This window comes from Ursus maritimus, unplaced genomic scaffold, assembly GCF_017311325.1.
Source record: "Ursus maritimus isolate PB19 unplaced genomic scaffold, ASM1731132v1 scaffold_33, whole genome shotgun sequence".
Classification (NCBI taxonomy): domain Eukaryota; kingdom Metazoa; phylum Chordata; class Mammalia; order Carnivora; family Ursidae; genus Ursus; species Ursus maritimus.
Genome location: NW_024425897.1, coordinates 25,024,042 through 25,049,817, shown reverse-complemented (window position 1 = coordinate 25,049,817; position 25,776 = coordinate 25,024,042). Strand labels below are relative to the sequence as shown.

The following is a 25,776-nucleotide window of genomic DNA, read 5'->3' as shown; positions in this document are numbered from 1 at the left end:
TATTCTTCAGATTTTTAAAGGGGTCTTGACCCTTTCTAGGGGTATTATAGGCAAGAGTGACACCCCCAAAATAAAAACCAGAGTCATGTGATGTTTGCTTTGTCTTTGCACGCACTGGAAGGAGCTCTGGCCTTGGAGGCAGCCTACCTGTGTGCTAATCCCTGTGATGTTCCAATTGCTGGTCTGCCTCGGAGAAATCTGTAACCTCTCTGAGCCTTGGGTTTCCCACCTATGAAATGGGAATGATAATTGCTGCTCCATGACTGTCCGAGATGGACGTGTAAGCATTCTCTACAGAGTCAGGGACTATTACAAAAACGCGAAGCCTCCAGCAAGCATTTATTAGGTATCTACCGTGTTGGGCACTTGCTGGGTACTAAGGGGGAGTCAAGCTGAGAGGGCTGTGTTTGTGCACGCACACATTCCTTCAACAAATGTTATCTGGGAGCCCACGATGTGTCAGGCACTCATGTATATACTGGGAGTTGTCTTTGGTTGGGTCCCTCAGTTGGAGAGGCTGAGACAAAGGGGTGTCCTAAGCCAAGGGATGTCCCAGGAGGACAAAGGGGGCTCTTGCAGCCCAAGGGCAGTTTTCCAAGGGTGTTGGCCGTGGAAGTACATAGAAGCCAGGGGTGCACAAAAGCAGTCAGAAGGGATCTATTTGGCTCTGTTAGGGCACCAGTGTTCTCTAGCTCAGAAATGTGGTGGTGGATAAAGTGGGAGAGGTCCCTGCCCTCACAGGTTTGCATTCTAGGTGGGGGGACAGCAAACAAGTAAAGGAAAAAGTAAGGTCCCTCCAGAGAGTGATGAATGTCAGGAAAGCGATAAAAAGCAAGGCGACATGATGAGAGGAGTGGGCTAGGAGTGTTTCTAGAAGTGTCCTCTGAGGTTGCCATTGACGCTGATTCCTGAGGGGTTTGAAGGAATCAGGAAAAGAGCACTTTAGGAATTGGAGGAACTGCACGAGCAAAGGCCCTGAGGTAGCAAGATGCACGCCAGAAATTAGTGGGCCGTGGCTGGGGTGTAGTAAGCCGAGAGGGTGGGGGATTGGGAGGGAGATGAGGTGGAGTGTCAGGCAGGGACTTACTCAAGCAGGGCCCTGTAGTTTGGATTTTAAGGATAATGGGAACCACTGGAGGGTTAAGCTGAGGAGCAACACGAGGGCTGCTCTGCTGTGTGGGGAGTTGCAGTGGGGACAGTTGTGGTGGAGAGGAATCCAGCAGGAGGCATTCTAGGCTATAAAACCTCTCTCGCCCCCTGCCCCTTGCCACAGGACCCTGCAATGGCTGGGGCAGGAGAATCAGGTCACTTTTACAGGTGAGGAAACTGAGGCACGTTCTATGCCTCTCCTGCCTTCTTGCTTCCTAAGTGACCTCTTTAGGGGGGTGCATCCCCGCAATCTTCTCTCTCAAGGCCCCCGAGGACCTGCCCTTTGCAGTTTGATCTGTGTGTGAGCATTTGGTCCTGCTGGGCCTCCTTCCTTGGACTCCAGGCTTCTGAGGGCGGGCACCGGGTCTGTGAGGTCCCCGCTGCGTCCCCAGCACTTGGTCAGGTGTGTGTGCAAATGAGTCTTTGTTGAATAAAGGGAGGAATGATGGGGGAGTAGCAGAGCTGGGGGTGAGACGCGGGGGAGGAGAGCGCGAGTGCAGGCCGCGGCCACCAGGGGGCGCTGCGGGACCGAGCCGCGACTGTACTTTGAGACTGGCTAAATTTTAGGTAAAAAATGAAAATTTGACGGACCGGGGCTGCACAATCTGTGCTCCCTTGTATGTTTGCGTTGAACAAGCTGACAGTTTGCACACATGAATATGCCCTTAATATACCTGTGTGGAGTTAAAGGGGCCGTGAACATGGGAATTAGCGATGTCCGCGGAAGGCGGGATTTGCTACCGGGAAATGAGTATGATTCTTTCAGCCTGGGTGGCGGGGCCTCGCCTCCAGAGCGACCCTCAGTCTGACCGTGGACTTCCCATGAGCGCAGGGCCCAGGCCTCACGGCTGCCCTTGGTCTCCCGCCCGGACGGGCCCTGTCCTGATCGACACTTCGGATGCCCAGCAGGTATAAAATGTCAGACCAGAGCTGGGCCCTGGTGTAAGGCTTCCTCTCCTAAAATAGGTTGTTGCTAACGTTGATTGAGCACCTACTGTGTGCCGTGCATTATTTTAAATCCCCCGACGTGAGCTTGCGTCTTTCTCCTCACCACCCAGGTGAATGCCCTTGTCACCATCATCTGGTTTTACAGGTGAGGAAACCGAGGCACAGAGCGGGGCAGTAAATGTCGGCGGTCTTAGGGCAGGTCAGAATCTGAGGCCAGACGTGAACCTGGGCGGCTGGGTCCATGGCATGTGTGCTCTGGCCCTGCCCTGTGCAGCCCCTTGTTGTCCCGTTAACCAGGACTCATCACTGGTACTGGTGACCAGGGACGTCTGCTTTCTCTTATCCTTCCTGGAATCCCACGGGGGAAACCGGCTTCGAGGAATATCCTCTGCAACCTAAGGGACAGACAGGTCCTGGCTCTGGAGAGTATGTGAAGGTGGGGAGATGAAAGGGGAGGGCAAGCCTCGTTTCCCCCAGACACAACCCCTAATCCCTCTAGCAGGAAGCCCTGCACACCCGGGATGGGCCCAACCACCATGGAAAGGCTCCCAGCAGGGGAACCTTCAGGCTCATTCCAGAGAGGTTGAGCATGGAAGGGAAGAAGAAGAGTAAGAATAAATATTTCTAAAAATAGTACTTGGCTCTCCAAACCCCACAACAAAACTTGGAAGAGAGGGCAGCAGATGGGGGGTGGGAAGCAGCCCAGGACTTTTGACTAGGGTCCACTGCTTTGGTTGCGGGGGGGGTCCTGCTTCTCTGGCCTCCCTCTCTGTGGCCGTGGAGCCAACCCCCGGGGAGGTCAGGCTGGCTGTGTCTTCCCGAGGGTGAAGGCCAAATGGCAAGGTCTTGGAGTCCAGAGTCATGAGTGCTTCCGGATTTCATGGCACATTTGCCACAAAGCCTTCACCACAACCAACTTGACAACATCCAGAAGTGCTTGGCTGAGGAAAAAGGGGGACCTTCAAGACAGAGCTGTTTGCATTCCGCTTTAAGCAACAGATGCGAACAACATTGGCCATGATGCACGTTTCTGCAAACGAGGTCTCATTTACCCCCTCGACTTCCATGACGGAATGGGACTTCCTCTCCCCTGGGAAAACATTTCGGCAGATGGGTTGGAACAATGCGCTGCGGAGGCCACGAGAGCGGAGGCCGGGCCCGCGGCAGTTTTCCAGAACTGTGGAACATTCTTCTGGTCTCTGGGATCTTCGGTCTGTTTCCATGACCCACCCCATCTGCTCATCCTGGGGCTGCAAGATTTCTTCCATTTTAGGGGACAGAGACTCCCTGATGAGACACTAGTGTCTCCGGGCCCTGTTTCATGGTGTGCTCAGCTCTGTGGTCTCTGGCCGTGGCCACAACAGCTGTTTGAGGGAAGGACATGATGATTTCTCCCATGATATCAGCCTTGGAGATCAGGCGGGCAGCAGGGTTTGGAAGCCAGAGCTGTTTGCTGAACTGGCCTGGCTTCGCTGTGAGTTAAGTCCCTCCAGGCAAGTCCCTTTGACCCCTCTGTTGTCCCGGCCAACGGGAATTAGAATTCCTGCCCCGTTCACTTCCCAGGTCCTCATGAGGATTGTAAAGGAGGACTTTTTATGCACTTCAGGCTGGAAATAGTTTGAGAAGGCTTTGAAGTACGTTTGCAAAGTAGTCTTGGAACAAACCCTAACATCGAAGATGCCGTTTACCTAAGCAGTGACAAGGGCTAGTGGAGCTGAGCTGTAATACCGCCCACCCCCAGGAGGTGTCACTGTCAAACATGTCACAGGCATCCTCGCACAGGTGAGTTCTTCCTGTGGCTTTTCTCTCTGTGTAAGACCGACTGCTTTAACCGATGTATGTAGCTCAGCGCAGGTGAGTTCAAACGCCCACAGAACCAGGCAGCAATGTTAATACGCCTGGAAGGCCAGGTGTTTGGTAGGGTAACTTGAGTGCTAGCTAGAGGGTGGAGGTGTGTCCTGCCTAGAGTTCGGCCGGACAGCCAGTGGGTGTGGGAGGGGCAGCTGGTGCTTTGCCTCCCCGAAAGCAACCCTTTGTCAACGCTTGATACCATTATGGCTAAGATTGATGAAGATACGTAAAATCGTGAAAATGTATTGTCAGACCTGGGCTTAAAGAGAGTGGTGTTTTGTGCATTGCGCTCTGGGCGAGTGACGGCCCTCCCTCCACTCGCCAGCCCGGGCTGCCTTTATGTCATCCGAGATCCTGGCTTTGCCTTCAGGCATGCCGACGGCTGTCTTATTAGGATGCAGGCTATTGTTGCCAAGTCTGCCAATTTTTTTGTTTAATTTTCAAAAGAAGATGGTTTTTAAAAATGTAAAATTTCCTGATTTTTAATTCTTGGCAACAAGTACCAATTAAATAAAATACTATGTGGGCCAAATGAAATGCATCTTGGACAAGACTGAGTCTGTCAGTTTTTGAGCGGTATCTGCCTTTGCTTGTTCGTTGTGTGATCTAAGCAGGCACATCTGTGGCTAGAAACCTCTTCCTGGAGCTGTGTAGGTGGGTGTCTTTCATTAGCCAAATTCAGGGAACGTGTTTATCTTATATGCAAACCGGTAAAGTAGATCCTACTTTGGGGTTTACAAATGGTAACAGTGAAGACACAGATTTCTAGAGTCAGAACGAGGTATGACTCCTGGATCTGCCATTTACTAGCTGTGTGACCTTGGGCAAGTCACGTCACCTCTCTGAACCTTGACGTCCTCATCTGTACAAATGGGGCTAAAAAGCATACCAATGTGGTAGCCACGGGTAGTGTGTAACCACCTATTTCTAATTTTCACCTTCTGGCCAGGGATGATGCTTTCCTGGCCCCCTTGTGGTTGGATGGGGTCCAGCGATTCCTGCGGGAGTGGAGTGTTGTCGGGCTTTGCGGGTGGCAGCATTTAATTGCTGGTGTGAGACCCTTCAGAACTCCTTTTCCCTCTGCTCCGTCAGCGTGGGTCCCAGAATGGGGACTGCACAGAGCACAGCCCCGAGCTGACTTCTGCAGAGCGAGCAAGAAATCAGCCTTTGCTGTTTTAAGCTGCTAAGATCCGGGGCACTGCTTGTTACGGCCGCATGCACAACCTGGACCATCCCAACCGGTACAACCTGCTTCCAGGAACGTAGGGACGGCTCGATGAAATAATGCACCGAAGGGCTTAGCGCGGTATCTGCACGTAGCGAGCATGCAGTAAATGGTGGGGCCTTCTCCGCTCGTTCAGCCAGTGTTTGCTAAGTGTCTGCGTCTTGCCAGGCCCTGTTCTAGGCACTGGGGTTAGAGCAGTGAACAAAACTGACCCCCAGATCCCTGCCCCCTTGAGCTTCCAGTCTGTTGGCATGGGGGCGTCTCCTCCCTCAGCTGGCTGCACGGGGAAAATGGGGCCATTCGCTTTGCTCTGGACCCACGGGGGAATAAAAGCAAGTCTGCAGATACCATCAGTGGCAGGCAAACAGGGATTGCAGGAGCTCCTCCCTTTCAAGGATGCAGCAGGCAGATTGTGACCGTTTCCAGCCAGTCCACCCGGGGCTGCCCATGCGACGTCAGTAACGGAGCCAGGCCTTGGGCAGAGGCCAGTATCGACTTTGCCTGGGGAGCAGGCGGAATGGCTGGTAGGAGGCATACCTGCACCTAACCCAGAAACTGTGGTGAAAGGGGGACATCAGGCACTTCTAAAAGGACATTAACATTTTCCAATGCCTTTGTATGTGCTTGGGGCTTGCCTTATGTCTTTTAGTCCCCCCCCGAGTTCCCCTACAAGGAGGAATTCACTGCATTCTACAGATGAGGAAGTTGAGGCTCAGAGAGGCCGAGTGAACTGTCGAAGGCTGCACAGCAAGGTAGCGCGGCAACTGGGATTCAAACCCAGCTCTTCCCCCAAATCCTATGTGTGTCCCCTGTGCCGATCTCGCGTGATATTCTTGGGAACAGAGGAAAAGGCAGACACTACAGTCCTGGGCTCCCGTCCCTTCTCAAGGAGACTCCGGCCAAGGCAATCTTCATGCTTTGTGGTTTTGATTATTTTTACCCTTTGACGGAGAACCTACTGTGTGCAGGACCCTGCATGGCACTCCCTGCCTCCCCTCATTCCATGCTCACAACGACCCACGGCAGTCACTGTCCTTAACCCCATTCTACAGAAGAGGCCATCGAGGCTCGTAGATAAGCGCTGTGTAGTCAGGTGGCCAGCTGGGGGGCAGCCTGTGGGGCTGACGCGGCCCGGAGCTCTGCAGGCAGAGAGGGGTCAGAGGGAGGTGAAGGGCCATCCGGCTTCAGGTGCATGTCCCCTGGGGGCCAGTTGGCAGGGAGCTGCCGTAGTCTGTTGTCTCTGCCCATGACCCCAGGGCAGTGACAATTCTAGGGTAACTCCAGGTCATGTCCCAGGGGAAAGGAATGGCCTTGGACCAGACCAGAAGGTGCAAGCTAGTGGCCTATAGACATGTTGACTTTGGCTTACAGAGTGTTTAAAGGGGCGAAACAAAAACTAAATTAGTGGCCAATCCTTAAAACTCAAGGGATTTTGTATAAAATCTGCATTTCAGAAATCACAAGATCTGGCCACACAGGGCCCTCGTGCCTGCCCGGCCGCTGTTCCCTGGATGGTTGCCAGTCAGAAAGGACAGACATTCTGTGTCTTTGCTGGGGCCAGGCTCGCTCCTAAACGCTGCCACGCCCTGGTGGCCTTGGAGCCCTCGACCCTGCACTGAGCCCGACCTCTTAGAACAGACTTCTAGAAGCTGGCAGAGGGCTGTCCTGGGGACGGGAACGCAGCAGCAGAACCCGAGACTGTATGACCTTACATGGCTAAGGGGCCTTCCAGGTATGGCTTGGTTAAGGATCGCGAAGTGGAGGACGTAGTCTAACCTGGGTCATGCAGGTGGCCCTATGTGGTCACAAGGGACTTGCAAGAGGGAGGCAGGGGGCGCCGAGTCAGAGACGGAGGTGGGAGGGTGGAAGCAGAGGTTGGAGGGATGGACGTGAGGAGGGGAGAGGGGCTGTGAGCCAGGGGACACGGGCGCCTGGAGAAACGGGGAAAGACAAGGGATGGATCGCCCCCGAGAGCCTCCCAAAGGAACGCGGTCCTGCGGACACCTTGATTTTGACTTCTGACCTTCAGAACCACAGGCGAATAAAGGTGAGCTGCTTTAAGCCGCTGAAGGCGTAGTCATTTGTCGAGGCAGCCTTAGGAAATGAGCACGGTGAGGGGACACACGGCTGGTGGCAGAGACCCCACAAGTCCCGCCCCACCCAGTGTATGCTCCTCTCTCTGTGAAGTCATTTCATCTCGGTAACCCTATGAGAAAGCGAGGCACAGAGAGGGCGAGCCACTTGACCCGGGTCACACAGCCCGTGGGGGCTCAGTGTGGACTTGAACCTGGGCCGTGGAGCTCCAGTCCTGCTTTCATGGCTCTCACTGCTTTTTATAACCAAAGGTCAGAAGCGCTTTGTTTTCTCTGTGCGTGTGGTGTGGGCTGGGCTGTGCTGGGTCTTGGCCATTTGTCCCTCCCTCCCAGCCCCTCCTTCTCCACCTTGCCCCTTGCCCCTGTGGCTGGCCCCTCCTTGGGCTTCTGGCAGGTTCACCGTTGGGTGGCCCTGGCGGGAGGTGGGAGGAAGTGGGAGCTGTGTACCCTCCAGAGCCCTCCCCGCTCCCGCTGCCTGTGGCTGCTCCTGACCCTGCAGGCCTGGCGCCCGCTCTGCCCCTGAACTGCGGCCAGCTCCTGGCCTCCTCCGAGGCCCCCACACCCCCGAGCCTGGCATTGTGTCCTCTCCCCGGCCGCTTCGCCCCCTTCCCCCGGATGCTGGCCCCCGGGCTCCTCCTGCCCCTGCCTGGCACTGCCCACGTCTCTGTCGGTATTTCCCTTGATGGAAACCTCTCGAACCACTGGCTCTGGGTTCAATTTCCAGCTTGGTATTCGGGGGCCATCGCGGCTGGTCCCCGCCGCCACCTCATGGGGTGGTTTATGAGCCCATTTTACAGTGGAGGCAACACAGGCCCAGAGAGGTTGAGTTACTCCCCCCAGGTGACCAGCTAGCTAGTGATAGGGCTGGGATCTGAGCCTGGGCCGGCCTCTGCCCTGCACCCCATCTCCCTAACTGCAGCTGTGGCTGGGCGTGCCCCCTGCCCCCAGCCCCCAGCCTCGGGTTTCCTCCTCTGTAAAATAAAGGGGACACATAGTAACTACCCTGGAGTGTTGATCTGTGGACAGGGGGGGTCCTTGTACTTACCACCCCCACCCCCCCATCTAGAAACGATGGGCTGTGCTCCCTTTGTTTAGAGGTTGACCCTAGATGGTTAAGCTGTGTGCGTGTCTGTTTTCTTCACAAAGTTGACACCTGTACGGTCCCCTCGCATCTTCTGAAGCACATCCAGGCTCCTCACGCCGTCCAGCTGCCCATCAAGCCTTCACCAGAGGCTGGTCAGACCTGTGGGTCTCAGCCCCGGCGCTATTGGCCTCTGGGCCGTCCTGGCCGTTGTCGGACGCTTAGTGGCATTCCTGGCCTAGGCCCACTAGCTACCAGTGGTGCCCAGCCCTTGGCTGTGACAACCCAAAGAACGGGTTCCAGACAGCGCCCCACATCCTCTGGGGTAGAGTCACCCCTGCCTGAGAACCGCTGATTTTGAGTCTGACTTTTCACTCATACGTGGAGCAAAGAGGCTTTTCAAAGTGTGACTTCACTGGGCCCTCGTTGTCCCAAAATGTCCCCCAGAAACGTTCATCATGTGAGCCCCACTTTTGGTTGCCCCTCGAATCTCCGAAAGCCCTTTTCGTTGTTGCAAAGGGGGTGGCTGTCCACTGTCCTTCTCTGGCCATCCAAAGCCTGTGTCTGCCTGGTCCCCGAGGTCCCCGAGGAGCCCCTCCCAGAGCCTGTTCCCTCTGAACTTTGGCAGCTGTATCTTCCGCTCCGGAGGACCCAGAGGAGTTGCAAAATGGGATTTCCTCCAGACACTCTTCCCTCGACCTCTCTGCCCCTGGAGGGAATTAATTTCCTGGAAAAAAAAAAAAAAATCACTGCCTGTCTCCTCTGTGCTACTAGCCCACCCTGTTGCAGGACTGGAGTTGGTGGGCTGTTCCTCGGTGCCCCCTGATTTGGGGGATGAGGATGGAGGGGAGGGGGCCCGGGAGGGGGGAGGCGAGCAGAAGCCCAGCTGCTGCCCTGAAATCCTCCCCTTCCTGCCACCTCCTGCCACCCTGTGAGCTTTGTCATTGAAGAGGCAGGACACACACAGGGCCCCAAGATATCCATTTGTCTCCCTCATTTGCAAGCACTGAATGAAATCGTTCAGCATTTCCCGACAGGGCAGAATGCAGCAACTCCAAATGAGCTATTTATGGGCCATTTTTTTCAGCATTACTTGCATATTATAATTAAGAGATAATGTCAGTGGAATAGAACATTGTCACCGGGTAATGGTCTCCTGCTGCTTCCGAAATGTCAAGGCAAAGTCACAGCATTTATCAAAAATAAATGTTGGCGGGAAGACGCGACGTTTGTTTTCACAGCAGGGACATTAATCCCGGGACAACGATATGGCAATGTCTTTATTTCTCTTTTCCGGAGTGACGGATGCCAGCGACGATCCCATCTGATGGATGTAGGGTCTTGCCGGTGGCTGGGGGGTGGGCAGTTGGGGCAGACATGCCGGCTGCCTGGCTGGTTGGCCACGTTTGGGTGGGGCTGGCTGTCCTCAGCCGCTGCCCAGAACTAGCAAATCGTCTGCACCGATGTGCCGATGTGCCGGCGGCGGCCTGCGGGGGTGTCCTGGCTCCGGACTGGGCAGGTGTCTTCTGCAGCTGGTGGCGGTAGGCTGATTGGGTGGGTGGAGGGCGGACATTTGGCAGAGGTCCTCCTTCCTGCCACCGCGCCGGTCCCTGGGGAGTGGGCACGATGATGGAGAGGCATACCCTGGGGCAACCCCAATTTCTGCATCACTGCCCAAGGGGGACAGGCCCAGGAGAGGGCCGCTAAGACACTCGGCCACCGGCCACTCCTGGTGATTGGGGACCCGCTGCCTTGCACTTTGGCCCAGGGACCTCTAGCTCTGCAGGCGGCCTCCACGGCCGTGCTGGATGGCCTCCCGGGCTGACATCTCCTTGGCATTGCTGCCCCGAGTGATCTTTCTCAAGTGGACAGCTGATCCTGCAGCTGATCCCATAATCCCCCTGGGCCCTCCGGACAAAGTCCTGCCTTCTCGAGGGTTCCAATACACCTCCAATTCCAAAGTCCTTGCAATTCCTGCAAGGGGCTGGCTCCATTCCCTGCGCCCCCCCCCCCCAGAGGCCTCTACTCTTTCCTTCTGCTTGGGATGCCCTTCTCTGCTCCTGCTTACACACAAGCCCAACCTGGCTGTCTCCCACTTCTTCAGGCCTCCATTCCATCAACTCCTCCTCCAGGAAGCCCTCTCTGACTCCCAAGCCTTGGATATGTGCTTCCCCTGTGGCCCCTACGCTTTGGCCCTTGTGTGAATCACACCAACATGACTGCTTGGGTCTTGGTCTGTGTCCCCCTCTCGGCTCTGGGTGGCACGAGGGCAGCTTTGTTCCTGGATGCACACTAGGTGTTGAATACGTGTGTGTTGCAACAGGTAAAGCATGAATGAACGGAGGGAGGCCATTTACCTGAGTTTGTATGAGTTACCTATTGGCAGAATAACCCTGCATAACACATCGCCCCAAATATCAGTGACCTCAAACAGGAAGCATTTCTTTGACTCATGAGTTTGCAGGCCAGCAGTTGAGGCTGGCCGGTGGCTGATGGAGGGAGGGTGGCCTCAGCTGGGATTACAGGGGGGCTCTGTGCTGCTCCCCCCGGTCTGTCCACCAGCGATCTTGTCTGGGTGTGATCCTCGGTGACGGCAGAGGTGCGGGAGGGCAGGCCTGGCGTGGCCTCGTGGGGGGCCGGCACCCCGCTACTTCCATTGGCGGGAGCCAGTCTCCAGGCCAGTTCAGACTCAAGGACCGGGGACATAAACTTTCCCTGCTTAGTGCGAGGGACTGAAAGCTGCGTGGCAAAGGGCGTGGAGATGGGGTGGGGCGTGGCATTGGGATCCTCAAGGCGATCTGTCACGGTTTGAGTCAAGGTCTTACAACACACAGCGGGCGCCTAGACATTGCTGCACACCTAGAGTGAATCTTCCGATGGTGGCGAAGACGGCAGGGTGCATGTGAGCGTGTGTTTATCGTGGCGACGTAACATGTATCGTCTTTCCCATTTTTAGTGCAGGCCAGTGGTGTTAGACATATTCACAGGGCTATCAAACCCCCGGAACATTTTCATCTGTCAAAGCGATATTCTGTCCCCACAAAACACCAAGGCCCCAGGCCCCTCCCCTAGCCCCTGGTGCCCCCAGCCCCAACCCTGTCTCTACGACCGTGACTCCTCTGCCCGCCTCGTATGGATGGAATCAGGTGGTACTGCGCTTTCTCAACTGGCTTCTTTCACGTAACACAGTGTGCTTGAGTTCGGCCGTGCTGTAGCAGGTGTCGGAGTGGCCTCGCTTTTCAAGGCTGAATCACACTCCGCTGTGTGGACAGAGCACATTCTGCGCACCCACTCGTCCGCGGATGGACACTCGGACTGCTTCCGTGTCCCAGCTGTCGTGGCTAGTGTGGCTGGGTACGTGGGCGCGCCCATACCCCTTCGAGATCCTGCTGCGGCCCTCTGGGGAGTATGCGTACGAGTGGGGTTGCTGGATCAGAGGGGCTGTGTTTGAGCCTCGGCGGGGAGGAAGCCTGCGGGACAAGAGCAGGGAGCCGCACACTTAACAGAGGAGCAGCGGGATGCTGGGCGAGCTCCGGGGTCAGGTGGCCTGGCTTAGAGCCCAGCTCTGCTGCTTCCTCACTGTGTTTTCTCAGATGGGTCACTGGCTCTGATGCTCAGTTTTGTCGTCTGTGAAATGGGGATACGAATAGTACTGATTCATAGAGAGAAAAGATGAGATGAGTAAGAGCAGTGGCTGGCACATCGCACGTGCTTAGTAAATAACATCCGTGTGTTGTTTTAGGCAAAGTTCTTGTCTGATGATCATGGCTTTGACACCTCCTCCACCCCGACCCGCCACCCCATTCCCGGGGGTGGAATGTGTTGTAGCTGGCAGGTGGCTGGGGGAGATGCCTTTATTCTCTATCGAACACACCCAGAGTTGATCAGTGCCGGGGAAGCCCCAGGGGTGGCTGGGCTGGAGTTTGCTGACCAGCCTGGGTCTCAGGAGGGGTGAGGGCTGCTGCCAGTGTGGCCGTGTGGCCGTGGGCAGGGCAGGAGGGAGGTTTCCTGCCTCCGCAGATGTTCAGCGCCCTGATTCAGAGGCCTCCCCGGCCAAGCCTCCTCTTCCCCTGCCCAGATTGCAATTTGGGCCCGGCAGGAAGAGAGAAATGAGCTTGCATAATAGAGGAACATTTGGTTCTTTCGGCTGGGCCTGGAGAGGGGGAAGATTTCTGTGCTGAAGTGTGCAGTGCGGGGGCAGACTGGAGAGGTTTCCTGCTGCCGGGCAGGGGGGAGCTCAGTCCACCCAGAGGGGGGGCCTCTGCTGAGGGCCAGATGGACGTGGCGGGGAGAGTCAGCTCCCCTGCCCCCTCCTCCGGGAAGGGCAGACAGGGAGGGGGCAGGGGGCACTGTGACTTTGCTATTTTCAGAGACAGGAGAGAGGGTTCAAGACAAACCACACAGAGCAGTGCCGTGGCCTCGGGGATGCTGGGCCAAGCACGCACCCGCAGCCGGCTGTCCGTCTGTCCCGGGGCCCTTCAGGACACTTCCTTCTCAGCCCAGAGAGATCTGTGACCTCAGCACAGGGTTGAACCTGAACTTCCTGATCCAAGGGGATGGGTTTGAGCCGCCATGGTGGGCCCTCCCCAGGACCACGGGGCTGGACGAGAGAGAGAGAGACAGAGAGAGACAGACAGACAACAACACAGACTGGCCAAGGTCAGTAGGTCAGTTCCCAGATGCAACACCCTCACCCATAATTGGACCCTTGGCTCTGCTGTTTGTCAGGGGATTGAGATGGGACAATCACCCCCACCACCGGGGAGGGGGGTTCAAGGCCAGGATGGAGACACGATAGTGACTCTGGAAGGGCTCTTGTAATTCTCAGTGTGTGGTTCGTGTCCCTGACCTGGTTTAGGCCTTGTGACAGTGCCGGGAGCTCGGGGGCAGCGTCTCCGTCTTTGGACAAGTATTTTCTGGGTACCCCTCTGTCCCAGGCCCTGTTCTAGGTGCTGGAGGTGCCGCAGGGAGCCGAGCAGATGAAGAGCCATGCGCCGGGGGAGGCTATGTTCTGGGGGAAAAGGCAGGTGCAGAGCAAGGACACACCTGCCAAAGACCATCACATCCGCACAGAGGGCACGTCTGTGCCCTTTGCCATGTAACTTGGCACTTCTCCCCACCAACGGGGTACGGTGCGTTTCCCCACCCCTTGACTTCGGGTGTGGCCGAGAGACTAGCTTTGACTTGCTTTGTCCAAATGAATGAAGTGGAAGTGATTCTGTGCCAGTTCTGTCCCCAGCCCTCAAGGGACCTTGTACCTTCCTGTACCTTTGCCGTCGTGTGAGATAAACACATCCTGGACTGGCGCCTGCTGATGCACGGAGGTGGAGAGACAGGTGGAGCGGCCAAGTCCGGCCTGGGTCAGCCACCTGGCAGAGCTGTAAATGAGAACGCGTGATTGTTTTCTCGCTTTTGAAAAATTTTAAGTCATCTCTACACTCCACGTGGGGTTCGAACTGACAACCCTGAGATCAAGACTGGTATGCTCCAGATGCCTGGGGGCCTCAGTCGGTTGGGCGTCTGCCTTCGGCTCCGGTCATGGTCCCGGGGTCCTGGAATCGAGCCCCACATCGGGCTCCCTGCTCAGTGGGAGCCTGCTTCTCCCTCTGCCTGCCACTCCCCCTGCTCATGCTCGCTCTATCTCTCTCTCTCCCAAATAAATAAATAAAAGTCTTAAAAAAAAAAACCCAAAAGACTGGCATGCTCCACCGACGGAGCCAGCCAGGCACCCCGTGTGATTGTTGCTTTAAGCCACTGAGTCGAGGGGTTATTTGTTATGAAGCATATTGGTGGCAATAGCTAACTGATAAAAGCAGCTATTGGTAAGTGCTGTTATTAACCTCAGTCTATAGACAAGGAAACCAAGGCCCAAAGAGGTGAGCTTCTTAACATTATAGAGTGAACGTGTCCAAGCCCAGACGAGAACCTGACTCTCTTGTCTCCACCTGGCTTTATTCATTCAGCACGTTTTTATTGAGCAACTACTGTGAGCTTGTAATTGTACTGGGAGCTGGAGATCGCACAATGGAAAAGACATTCCTTCTGCAAGCAACCTTTGTTTAAAAAGGATGTGGCTTTTCTTGGAGTCTCCACTGAAGTCAAGACTTGAGTCCCACCCCCTGGTGTGTGTAATACCGCCCCCCCCACCCCCCGGAACCTCTCACAGCCGTGACAAGATGTGCAAGATGTGGGGCTCCAATTGGCCAGGCTGGATCCTGTGTCCACCCCCTGTTGCTGGGAGAAGGATGGCCTGACGTGAACCGTACAGACTGACAGCAGTGGCGAGACGGTTTTCCCAAAGAAGAAGTGGGTGCTGTTACATCTGAAGACGTGCGCAGGGAAAGAAAAAAGCAATGCTCACTCCAGACATCTGGGTCCTGACTGAGACCCCCCGGGCAGCTCTGTGGTCCTCAGGGAAGGCCCCCCTGGGTCCACAGCTGCTCCGGGCCTCCCCCTGCCTCCGACGTCCTCACAGGAGCTCTGCCCGCCTCTCGGTAGATCAGATGCGATTTATTCCTGGCATCAGAGCTGCCACTTGCTGCGAGGTGCTTTGCAGCGGAACAGTAAGTTACAGGGCTATTTATCTTGCTGGCGGCTTCTGATCAAATGAGCAGCCTGCGCAGACAGGCCCTTTAACGAACACGATCAGGGCTGTTCATTTAGAAACCAGGAGACCTTGAAATTGGCTTTAATTGAAGGGGTGAGCAGAGAGGGGTTTGGCTGGGTTGGCTCCGATTGGAAGCCCCTCATCTCCAGAAAGGTCACAGCACTGGGCAGACCCGGTTTTGAGTCCGGGCCGGGCCTCTACGCCTGACTTTGGGCAGGCTCTGTGACCTCCTCCAGACTCGGTTTTCTCACCTGTGAAATGGACATGTATCGGTCAGCACCAGCTCCATTATGCTGTAGTAAGAAACAATCCCCAAATCTCCTGGCTGGAGACAGGCAACATTCATTTCTCATTTATGCTACATGTTTCCTGGGCCTCGGCTATGGGCTCTGCTCCGCACGTCCTCACTCGGGCAGCCGGACGGATGGAGCACCCCGTCTGCAACAGGGAGCATGCCCGGGCACAGAGCAAACTGTGTACCTGTTCTTACAGTGTCTTTACATGAGCAGCTTACATCACCTCCGCTCCTGTCTCGTTGGTCCAGCAAATCACATGGCCGTGCTGAACTTCTGGGGGTGGGGGTGGGAGTAGAGAAAAGTCCTTCTGTGTGACTGTTAGCAGGAAAACCAGAAGCGTTATTCTTTATCAGAGAGCAATTCTGCTGAGCCACCCTAGAAGTCAGGGTTTGTCTTCTCCCTCCTGGAGATGCTGATTATCTGCCGCTAATCCACACCTTCCTTGCGGGCCAGATCGTCACCCTCCCGCCACTCCCTCTGCTGCGAACTGCAGCGAACAGCAGTCCTCTCTCTGCTGCTAAATATCAAAGCAGGTCAGGCTCGCATTTAAGAACACATATGCTGGCCGCTCTCAAGACCCCCAAATCTGGCTCAGAGAGGGCTGGGACCAGGGATTTACCTCTCACTGTATCCCCGGAATAGAACAGTGCCTGGTACACAGTGAGCACTCAGTGATTATTTGTTGCAATTGCTAAATGATGCAGCCAACATCACATGCCCTGGAAAACGTCAGGGGCAGGGTTCTAAGTGCTCAGTGCAGCTGTCCCCAGGGGTCATTGCTTACTGCTGGGCCCTCACCATGTGCCGGGCCTCCTGAGCCACCTGCATTAACCCCTTCATCCTCCAAACAACCCCCACCCCACCATAGTCGGCACCACTGTGGCAGGATTTGAAAAAAAATTTTTTTTTAATTTCCCCCAGTTCTATTAAGATGTAATTGACACATGACGTTGTTGTAGTTTTGGGTGTACAACTTGATGACCTGATATGTGTGTATATTATAACATGATCACCATAATAAGTTTAGTTACCATCCATCACCACACATAGTTATAATTTTTTTTCTTAGGATGAGATCTTTTAAGATTTACTCTCTTAGCAACTTTCAAATATGCAATACGGTATTGTTAACTTCAGGCAGGAATCTTTACTGAGATACTCATTCATGTTTATTTACCCTGTAACTTTCCCTCCTCTGATTCCAAGACAGTATCTAGCCCTTTGTCTTTTCTTGATTTTTTAAAAAAGATTTAGTTTCTTTGTTAGAGAGAGAGAGAGACAGAGCATGAGCAGAGGGGAGGAGGCAGAGAGAGAGGGAGAAGCAGACTCCCCACTGAGCAGGGAGCCTGATGCAGGACTCGATCCCAGGACCCTGAGATCATGACCTGAGCTGAAGGCAAATGCTTAACTGACTGAACCACCCATGCACCTCAATTTTTGTTTTTACCAAGCAGAGGGCAGAAGTTTCTGGAAGATAGTCTATCTGCGTTATATTAATCTGGGCTCTCTAGAGACATAGACCAACAGGATCTCTCTCTCTCTCTTTCTCTCTCTCTCTCTCTGTAAGGAGACTTACTATAAAGAATTGGCTCATGTGGTTATGGGGGCTGAGAAGTGTCAGTCTGCTATCTGCACGCTGGACCTAGGAGAGCCAATGGTTAAGCTTCAGCCCAAATCTGAGTCCAAAGCCAGGGGAAAACCAATGTCCCAGCCTGACGACAGTCAGGCAGAGAGAGCAGAATCTCCCTTATTCACCTTTTTGGTCTATTCAGACCCTCAACTGATTGGACAAGGCCCATCCACACTAGGGAGGGCAATCTGCCTTACTCATTCTCCCAATTCAAATGCTAATCTCATCCAAAAAGACCCTCGTGGACACACCAGGGATAATGTTTAGCTAAATATATGGGCAGCCCACATTCCAGCCAGGCTGATACATAAAATTGACCATCACATACCTTTTGGAAAACCCCATGTTGGTAGAGGTTCAGCTGCTGTAACAGAACCCCCCCCCCCCAACAACACAGTGGTTGAAATAAGAAAGAAGCTTGTTTCTCTTTAATGGGAGAGTGATGAGGGAGGTGTGGACACAAGGAAGCCAGGAGTTCAGCTCTGCAGTCCTGGGGGGGAGGGCTGGACCTTCCATCTCATTCCAGCAACCCTAGGACATCGTCCTTCATGGCGTGGGTGGAGAGGAGTCAAAGACAGACCCCCATCCAGCTCTCAGAGGGGGTGGGAAGGAGGCAGGCAGCATTACCTGGTAAGCAGGTGAGGTGGAAACTGTGCACACGGCTTCTGCTCGCGTTACGATGGGTGCAAAGGGGGACTGGCAGGGGTGTCCCTGGCTCAGCAGCCGTGGTCCAGTGGGAATTTTCTCACAGTGGGACAGGAAGCATCCTGAGCTTGCAGAGAAGCTGCTATTGGTTCTGGAGGGGGAGCAAGAGAGGGAGTGAGACTTTCACAGGCTGGGGTCAGCAGGAATGAGGCACTTCTGGTGACCTCATTCCATGGAGGTGCCCCGGCGAGGTGACATGGTCTAGAAGCTGCGTCATGCACCAGGAAGGGGGTGCTCTAAGCAAAGAGGCCCCAGTGTGGACAAGCCCTGTCCTCCCACACGACATGGATGCTGAAGAGTTTCACACCAGATGCGGTTGCCTGGTCCCTGATCCCAGTGTCTCAGGGTCCTCAGCGGGGTGCAGTGGCCAGAGGGACCTCTCAGACATTTGGTCTCTGAAGCAACCCAGCATGGAGGAGTCATAGTCCTGAAACGGAGACTGAATTTTCTGTCATCTTGGAAGGATGAGGGCCTGGGATTGGCTCTACATTGATTGGAAAGAGATAAAAATCAGTGTATCTTACAGATGTGGATTTGTGGCCTGGGCTGTATGCCCATTGTATTGATATCCCTGTTTTACAGAGTGAGGAGGTGTGCTCAGAGAGGTCAAGCCACTGAGTCCTGGTCACACAGCAAGTCCCCGATAACTGTGGGGTTTGGAACGGGGTCCGTGGTGTGCAGATCTTACCCGTTGGCGCTGCTTGGTGTGCGGGCATCATGTAGGGTGTAAGTGCAGGGCAAGGAGGAGGAATTGGGGTGGTGGCAGATGCTGGGGGCCTGAGTAGATGTCTGTGATGTGTGAGGTAGGTTTACCAGGCATTCTAGAAGGTTCAGCAGGCTGCACCCTGGGAAGCCTCCTGGAGGCTCTTAATACGTATGTCCCGGAAGCAAAAGCTGTTTTCTCGGCAAGTTGTCTCCCACTGTCAGCGCCCACCGCAGGCTGGGGTGGAAGGGACTGTGAATTACTCGAAGCTGCTCCCGGACCAGGCTCCTCCCTCACTGAGCACCTGCTTGGAGAAGCAAAGCCGCCTCTCAGGCTGGAAAGGCAGTTAGCTGTGGGATGCGTGGCTAAGAGGTCGGTCTGGCCTGCCACTTCCGGGCGAGACTGCTTAATTCACGTCTCTGAGCCTCGGCGTCCTCATCTCTGAATGGGCCCAGTAACACCACTGCAGGTACAGTTCAATGAGAAAACAGGTGGATAGTTTAGCCCCGTAACGCTGGCATTTTCTATAAAGTTGAATTTTCCTGTCCTGTGCTGAGCCGTTTTTCTCTTAGGTACACGCCAGAATGAAACTCTTGCACGTGCCCCAGGCAGCAAGAACGTGTGAGAATGTGCCCAGCGGCACTATGCACCGTAGCAAAACCTGGGGTCAACCAAAGCACTCACAGGAGGGAAATGGATAAGTTGTGGCGAAAGCACAGGGTGGAACATTACGCAGCAGTGGAAACGAAGGCACATCACCTCCAGCCCCACACGTGTTGGAGCTCGATGACACAGCGCTCGGCTCAGCTTCCCGACTTCACTGCTCTTATATTTTCTCATTATTTTTCAACAGCAGCTTTATTGAGGCATAATTCACGTATAATAAATCACGCGATTCAATGGATCTTAGTTTCTTCGCAGACTTGTGCAACCATCACCTCAATCAGTTGTCGAACATTTTCCTCGCCCTGAAAGGGAACCCCATCCCGCTTAGCCCACGCCCTGTGGTCCACCGCCCAGCCCCCGGCAACCACCAAGCTACTTTCTGTCTCCGTGGATTGGCCCTTTCTGGACACTTCCTATCCGTGGAATCACACAGCATGTGATCTTTTGTGTCGGCTCCTTTCGCTCAGTGTGGTGCCTCCAGAGTTCATCTGTGTTTGTAGCAGGTGCGAGAGCTTCGCTCCTTGTTACCGCCGGGTCATAGTCCACCGGATGGACTTACGTACTCGTCAGTTGATGGACATCTGGGTTGTTCCTGTTTCTGGGCTACTGTGAATGGTGCTGCTGTGAATATCTGTGTACAGATGTTTGCGTGGACCTCTGTTCTCACCTCTCCTGGGATTGCTGACCTTTGGGGCAGGGTAGTTCTCGGTTGCAGGGAGCCGTCCCAGACACTCGAGGCTCAGCAGCGCCCCTGATGCCTAACCACTGGATGTCAGTAGGATGTCACCCCCCAGCCACTTGCGACGATCAAAAATGGCTCCAGACCTTGCCAATGTCCCCTGGAGGCAAAATCGCCCATGGTCGAGAATCATTGGGGTAGCACGAGAACACCTAGTCACAGAAGGCTACACGCACCACCACACTCCGGGTGGGGTGTTTGAGAACAACCACAGCTCAGGACCGCGTTATTTCCGGCAATGGTTCTCAGAGTGCGGCCCCAGAGCAGCAACCTGCTCTCGAGAAGCGTTAGAAATGCAGATTCTCAGGCCCGACTCCAGATCTGGGAGATCAGACACTCTGGGGGCAGGGCCTGGAATCTCTTTTCATAGGCTTCCGGGTGATTCTGAGCACACGCGTGTGAGAACCACGTTGGGCACACACACATGCACACACGTACACCAATAGTCTGTGTGTAGAAAAGCACGGGAACAATGACCGCACCTTCAGGACCGTGTGCCTGGCCCCGAGGGAGGACGATGTGCACGTGCATGAAATCAGGGAATGGCGCTCACTTGTGGGGACAGCTGGGGGCACACGGGTCCCTGCATGAGTCCTCATAAGGGAGGACAGCCAGCAGTGTCCATGACATTATGGAACAAGAAACTTAAAAGTGCAAATAGAAATGAAGAAATTGGGACACCTGAGGGACTCAGTCGGTGAAGCGTCTGCCTTCGGCTCGGGTCCTGATCCCAGGGTCCTGGGATCGAGTTCCGTGTGGGGCTCCCTGCTCAGCAGGGAGCCTGCTTCCCCCTCTGCCCCTCTCCCTGCTAGTGCTCTCTCACGCTATCTCAAATAAAATCTTAAAAAAAAAAAAGAAATGAAGAAACAGACAAACGTGCAGAATAAGAACAAGCACCCATCAATAATGGGAGTGAGTCATGAGATTAGGACGAACCCGATTTTGTGGGCCCTACTGCTACGCCCAAGTTTATTTGTTGAAAGGGGAGTAGGGGTCTTGAACGGCCCCCACAAACCAGCCCTGGCCTGTGCTGCCTGGCTGGTCACCGTGAGTTTTCCAGACGCCCCTTGGCTCTAGAAATTAGGAGGAGGTGCTGCAGTTTATCGAGCCGTTGCTGTGTGCCAAGTCTATGCAAGCTTCAGCGCACACAATCACACCGGTTCGTGGGGTCCCATTTCACTGATGGGGAAACTGAGTCCCAGAGATTCATTGACTTGCCTGAGTGTCCAGTGGCTTGGGATTGGAGCCTCAGTGCAGGTGTTTCTATCGCTGGACCTTCAGGGGCTTGGGTAGGGTCACTCTGAACATCCAGGCCAAGGTCTCACTGGGATTTCCTCCAACAAAAGCCAAGTTCAAGATGTCTTGGTTTCTCTATGAATGGCCCTAATCCTCTCTATTATAGGCCTGGCTGGCTGGGGCTGAGGTCACAAGGCCCAGAGAGTTGAAGGCATCCCCCCAAGATCCCCAGCAGAGGCAGGATTCATACCTAGTTCACCTCCTCCAGGAACCACCCCCCCCCCCATGTCTGCTGCATTCCCTGGTCTCCTACAGAACTTGGGCGCTTAGGGGCACATCCCCAGAGCCCGTTTGTCTTCCAGCACAGCTCAGTTGGTTGTCAGCCCCTCCCAGGCTGAGCCCAAACCTTCGTGTCTCTTCCCTCCCCTCCCTGCTGCTCCCCCTCGAACAAAAGATGGGCACCCAGCAGACCTTCAGTAGGTGGTCTGGATGTGAGTGGGCCGACCAGGGACAGCCCTGGGGCTCATGCAGAAGGCTCCCCTGAGCATTTGCTTCTTTCTCCCCCACCTCAACCAGAGACACCCAGAGACACCCAACCCTGCAAAGTATGCCGAGACCAAAATCTCCAACTCCCCAAATAATGCCTCGAGTGACTTTAGCTGCTAAGCACTAGGTGCCCACATCCCAGACGGCCTACGGCCTTTCTCGTAGTGTCGTCATCGCCCTTTTACAGGTGAGGAAGCAGGAACGGAGAGGTTGACTGGCTGGCCCAAGGTCACACAGCTACAGAGGAGCCTGGATGTGGGTGGAGAGACTCAGTTAGGGCCATATTTATGGCTCCCATAGGGGAGGATATGGACCAAAGCCACGAGGCCCTTTAGACTGTTTTTAGGTTTTGGTCAGGCCCTTTCTCCCAGGTTAGATAGCCTGGGCAGGCAGCTCTAACCCCGGCCAAGGAATGTCACAGCGGCTCAGCAGGGCAGGGTGGGGGCAGAGGAGGGAGTGGCGTCTTGGCAGCTGTAACAAATAGAAAGCAGATTGTGTTTCCCTTCGCTCCACCCCCAGCCGGAGGAGGGGATGCACAGAACCCAATTACCCACTTACAATGGACGCTCTATTGTGGGATGAGGCAAGGTCAGGGGCAGGCGGGTTGGGGCGGGGCGGGGCGCAGCCCTCCCTGGGGCGCAGTGTCCCTGGCACAGCCGGTTGGCTGGGCCCTGGCTGACCTGGCTTCCTCCTGCCAGCCCCACCTCCCCCTCTCCTGGCTCACAAAGACTCAGCGTCTCTTTTCCAAAGCTGCGTGTTGCTCTCCAAGTAGCCCTGCTGCTCTCACTGTCTAGGATCTTCCCCAGGAACCCAGGACCCTGCCCTGAGCACTCCAGGCTATTCATTCATCCCTCCCTCCCCCATCTCTGTCTCCACCTATCTTGTTAATGATCTTGAAATGCTGGTCAGTCTCAGGCAGCGTGGCTTCCGCTGAGATTCATTCATGCCTTCACCAACCGTCCACTAAGCACCTACTATGCGCGGATGCTAAGGATATGTTCAGTGACCAACTATTAGTGGGGCACCTACTGTGTGCAGTCACTAGAGACGCTTTCATTCATTTACCGGGTATCTGTGGAGCATCCACAGGGCCACATGTGTTTATCAAACATTTGTGGAGCACCTACTATGTGTCAAATGCTAGGGCTATGTGCTTTCGTTTGCCAAGTGTCTGTGGAGCACCTACTATGCGTCAGGTGTTGGGGATGCTGCAGCGAACAAGACACCCATGGTCTCAGGCATCCTATAGTCCACCGGGGGGCAGACACTCAACAACAATTTGATCTGATGGACGTTTCTTGCACACCGAATACATGCAGGGGTGTTAGGCTCTTGGAGGACGGGATTGAAGATGCATGATGGCCTGTGTGGGTAGCAGGAGGATGAATCAAAACTCAGATTAAGATGGGAATCCTGCCTCCAACACGAACTAAGTTTGTAACTGAGAGACTGATTTTACCTCCAGGATCTCAGTTTACTCGCCTGTGAAATGGGCGGTAATGAAACTTGGCAATGGGGCCTGAGAAATATCAGCTGGCTTCTGAGGGGGCAGTGGTTGCCTTTGATGGCTCAGCATGTGCTCCTCCTTCTGGCAGTGGCCCCCTGACCTTGTTGGTTCTCTTCTTTCCCCTCAGCACCTGCCTGCCCTTCAGGTGGGGCTGAGCCCTCACACCGGGCTCCTGGAGGAGCACGTGACCAAACCTGGCCAATCAGATCATTTCATCCCCCGGCCACGGTCATTGGTTAGAGAGGAGGTCAGTCACCCAGGCAGGGTTCAGTGAGATTCAGTTTGGGAACCATTAAGGACAGCACATCTTTCTGCTTGGGCTGGCAAGTAGAGGGGATCTGGGCCCCTGCTGCCATCTTGCCTCATGACGGGAGCACCTCCCTGAGATACAAACCAACACAGAAGAAACAGAGGGAATGAGTCCTGACGGTGCTATCTTGACCCCCTGGATCCAACTATGCCTGAAGCATGAACAGATTCCAGACTTTTTGGTAACACGAGCCAATAAATTCTCTTTGTTGCTGTAGTCACCTTGAATTGGGATTTTGTCACTTGAAACCAAGAGCCCTGACTCATAAGGAGGCCTTTTCTCCCCCCTTATTTCATAGAACAGAAGCCCCACTAATCCTGGCATACATGAACGGGGAAAATTAATTCCCTGGCTTTCTAAAAAGCTGATGAGAAATGGATAGTGGGAGAGGCTGCATGACCACTCCTTTCTTTTTGGTGTGCGAGGACATCCATTCTCCCGTGGCCCCCGACCTCGCCTCTCTGAAGCAGAACAGGAACCACTTAACCTTCTGGGCCTTGGCTTTGAAAGGTTTATGATGGATGGCGCTCAGCCTCGGGGGCAGAAATGGAAAATTCTCGGCTGTCTGGTCTGTCCCTTCATTTTGCATTTCCCAGCTGGCCAGGAAAGCTGTCGGTGAGCAAAACCTGGGAAGAATCCGAGGCGGCCGACGTTTCCTATAAAGAGCCAAATAGCAAATGTTTCGGGCTCTGTGGGCCGTACCGTCTCGGTTGCACATTCTTTGTTTTTTGCTTGCTTGTTTTGCTTTTTACAATCCTTTACACATGTAAGAAATTAAAAAAAAAAAAATGTAAGGGGGCGCCTGGGTGGCTCAGCCGGTGAAGCGGTGAAACGTCTGCCTTCTGCCCAGGTCCTGATCTCAGAGATCCTGGGATCGAGCCCCGCATACAGCTCCTTGCTCGGCGGGGAGCCTGCTTCTCCCTCTCCCTCTGCCCCTCCCCCTGCTCGTGTGCTCTCTCTCTCAAATAAATAAATAAAAATCTTTTTAAAAAATGTAAGAAATCATACTTAGGCTGCACAGAAACAGACCATGGACTGGATTGGCCCCTGGTGATGGGTTGCTGACTCCTGGATTAGATTATAGGTATGGAGACTGATGGTCCCTTTTTTTTTATAAAGATTTTATTTTTATTTATTTGACAGAGACAGCCAGCGAGAGAGGGAACACAAGCAGGGGGAGTGGGAGAGGGAGAAGCAGGCTCCCAGCGGAGGAGCCCGATGCGGGGCTCGATCCCAGAACTCTGGGATCACGCCCTGAGCCGAAGGCAGACGCTCAACGACTGCGCCACCCAGGCGCCCCTGATGGTCCATTTTGCCTCTCCCTCCCTCCCTCCCTCCCTCTCTCTCTTTCTTTCCTTTCGACAAAACCTCGTTCCCCCAAACCCAGGAAGTATCCTGGAAATTCTAATATTTTGGTGTAAAACCTCAGATTTACAAGTTGGCTGTGTCTCCTTTGCCTGTCATGTCTCTCTGGGGCACTTTCCACAACTGGCAACTATAGGGTTTATTTCTTTGATTATTTGGGGGTTTCTGCCTCCTTGTTCTAGAACATAAGCTCCATGAGGAAGGAAAGCCCCAGGAGGCCCAGAGTCTGGGTTCCTGGCAACTGGAGACTGATTTCAGTGACTGTGGGGCTGAGCCAGAAGGTGCGGGAGACCTGACGAGTGTAGAGATGCTGGCTCTCCCCTGTGTGAGCAGAGCTGGGCGAGCGGCCGGGGAGCCCTCTCTGCAGAGGCAAACTCCATCCACTGTCTGGAGTCATGCACTCGGGGAGGAGTGAGCTCCCCAACCCTGGAGGTAAGTGGAAGCCAGCTGCCTGCCAGGGCCAGCTTGCAGATGGGATTCCTGTCCCCAAAGGCAGGCCTTCCTCTGCCAGAGGACGCCCACAGCTCCTTGGCCTGCTTGAGAAGTCCTGGCTATGATTTGCTCGGATCCAGATTTGGTTTCCTAGGATCAGGGTGCTGCCAGGAGTCACCCGGTGATCTCATACTTGTCAAGCACAACCAGAGAGACATGTGGGTTCGGAGGTTCTCTCTGAGCCCAGCTCTCTGGGGAGCCTGGGCTCGGGAAATTCTAGCAGCCGGACTTGTAATATCCCAAGCCATACACTTGTCACTCACACAGCCGCTGCCCGAGTCGGGGGAGAAGCGAGGGCCCGGTGGGGATCGGGGCCTGGCAGGCCTCAGAGTGTCCCCTAGGTGTGGGGAGCCCGACCTGGGTGGGGAGTCAAGGGTGCTCTGTTTTTTCCGGGCTTGGCAGCTGCCCCCAAAATCTGCAAACAGTTCCAGGGACTTACTCACCCTGGGCATCCTACTCGCGCCTGTGAGATGCCCCTGGCTCGTCACAGTGCTGGTGTGGGTTGGTCGGAGGCCCAGAGTGCCTGGTGGCAGGACATGCCCTCAACAGGTGCCCCGGGGGCATACCCACCTGCTTCCCTGTCGGCCCCAGGGCTTTCCCACTGGGGGATGGGCTCCCAGGCTGTGA

At 54.7% G+C, this 25,776-nt stretch overlaps 1 protein-coding gene across 3 annotated transcripts in view; it reads left to right on the top strand.

The window, feature by feature from the left end:
- Positions 1-25,776, top strand: part of SCARB1 (scavenger receptor class B member 1) — a 128,010-nt gene that overhangs the window by 77,050 nt on the left and 25,184 nt on the right. The window contains exon 12 of one of the 3 annotated variants that reach the window (XM_040620031.1): positions 13,285-13,311. The exons of the other annotated variants lie outside the window; for them this stretch is intronic. Coding sequence (XP_040475965.1) covers positions 13,285-13,296 — 12 coding nt within the window. The 3' untranslated portion in view covers positions 13,297-13,311. Of the gene's footprint in view, positions 1-13,284; positions 13,312-25,776 lie in introns of those variants that run through there. 3 annotated transcript variants of the gene reach the window in all.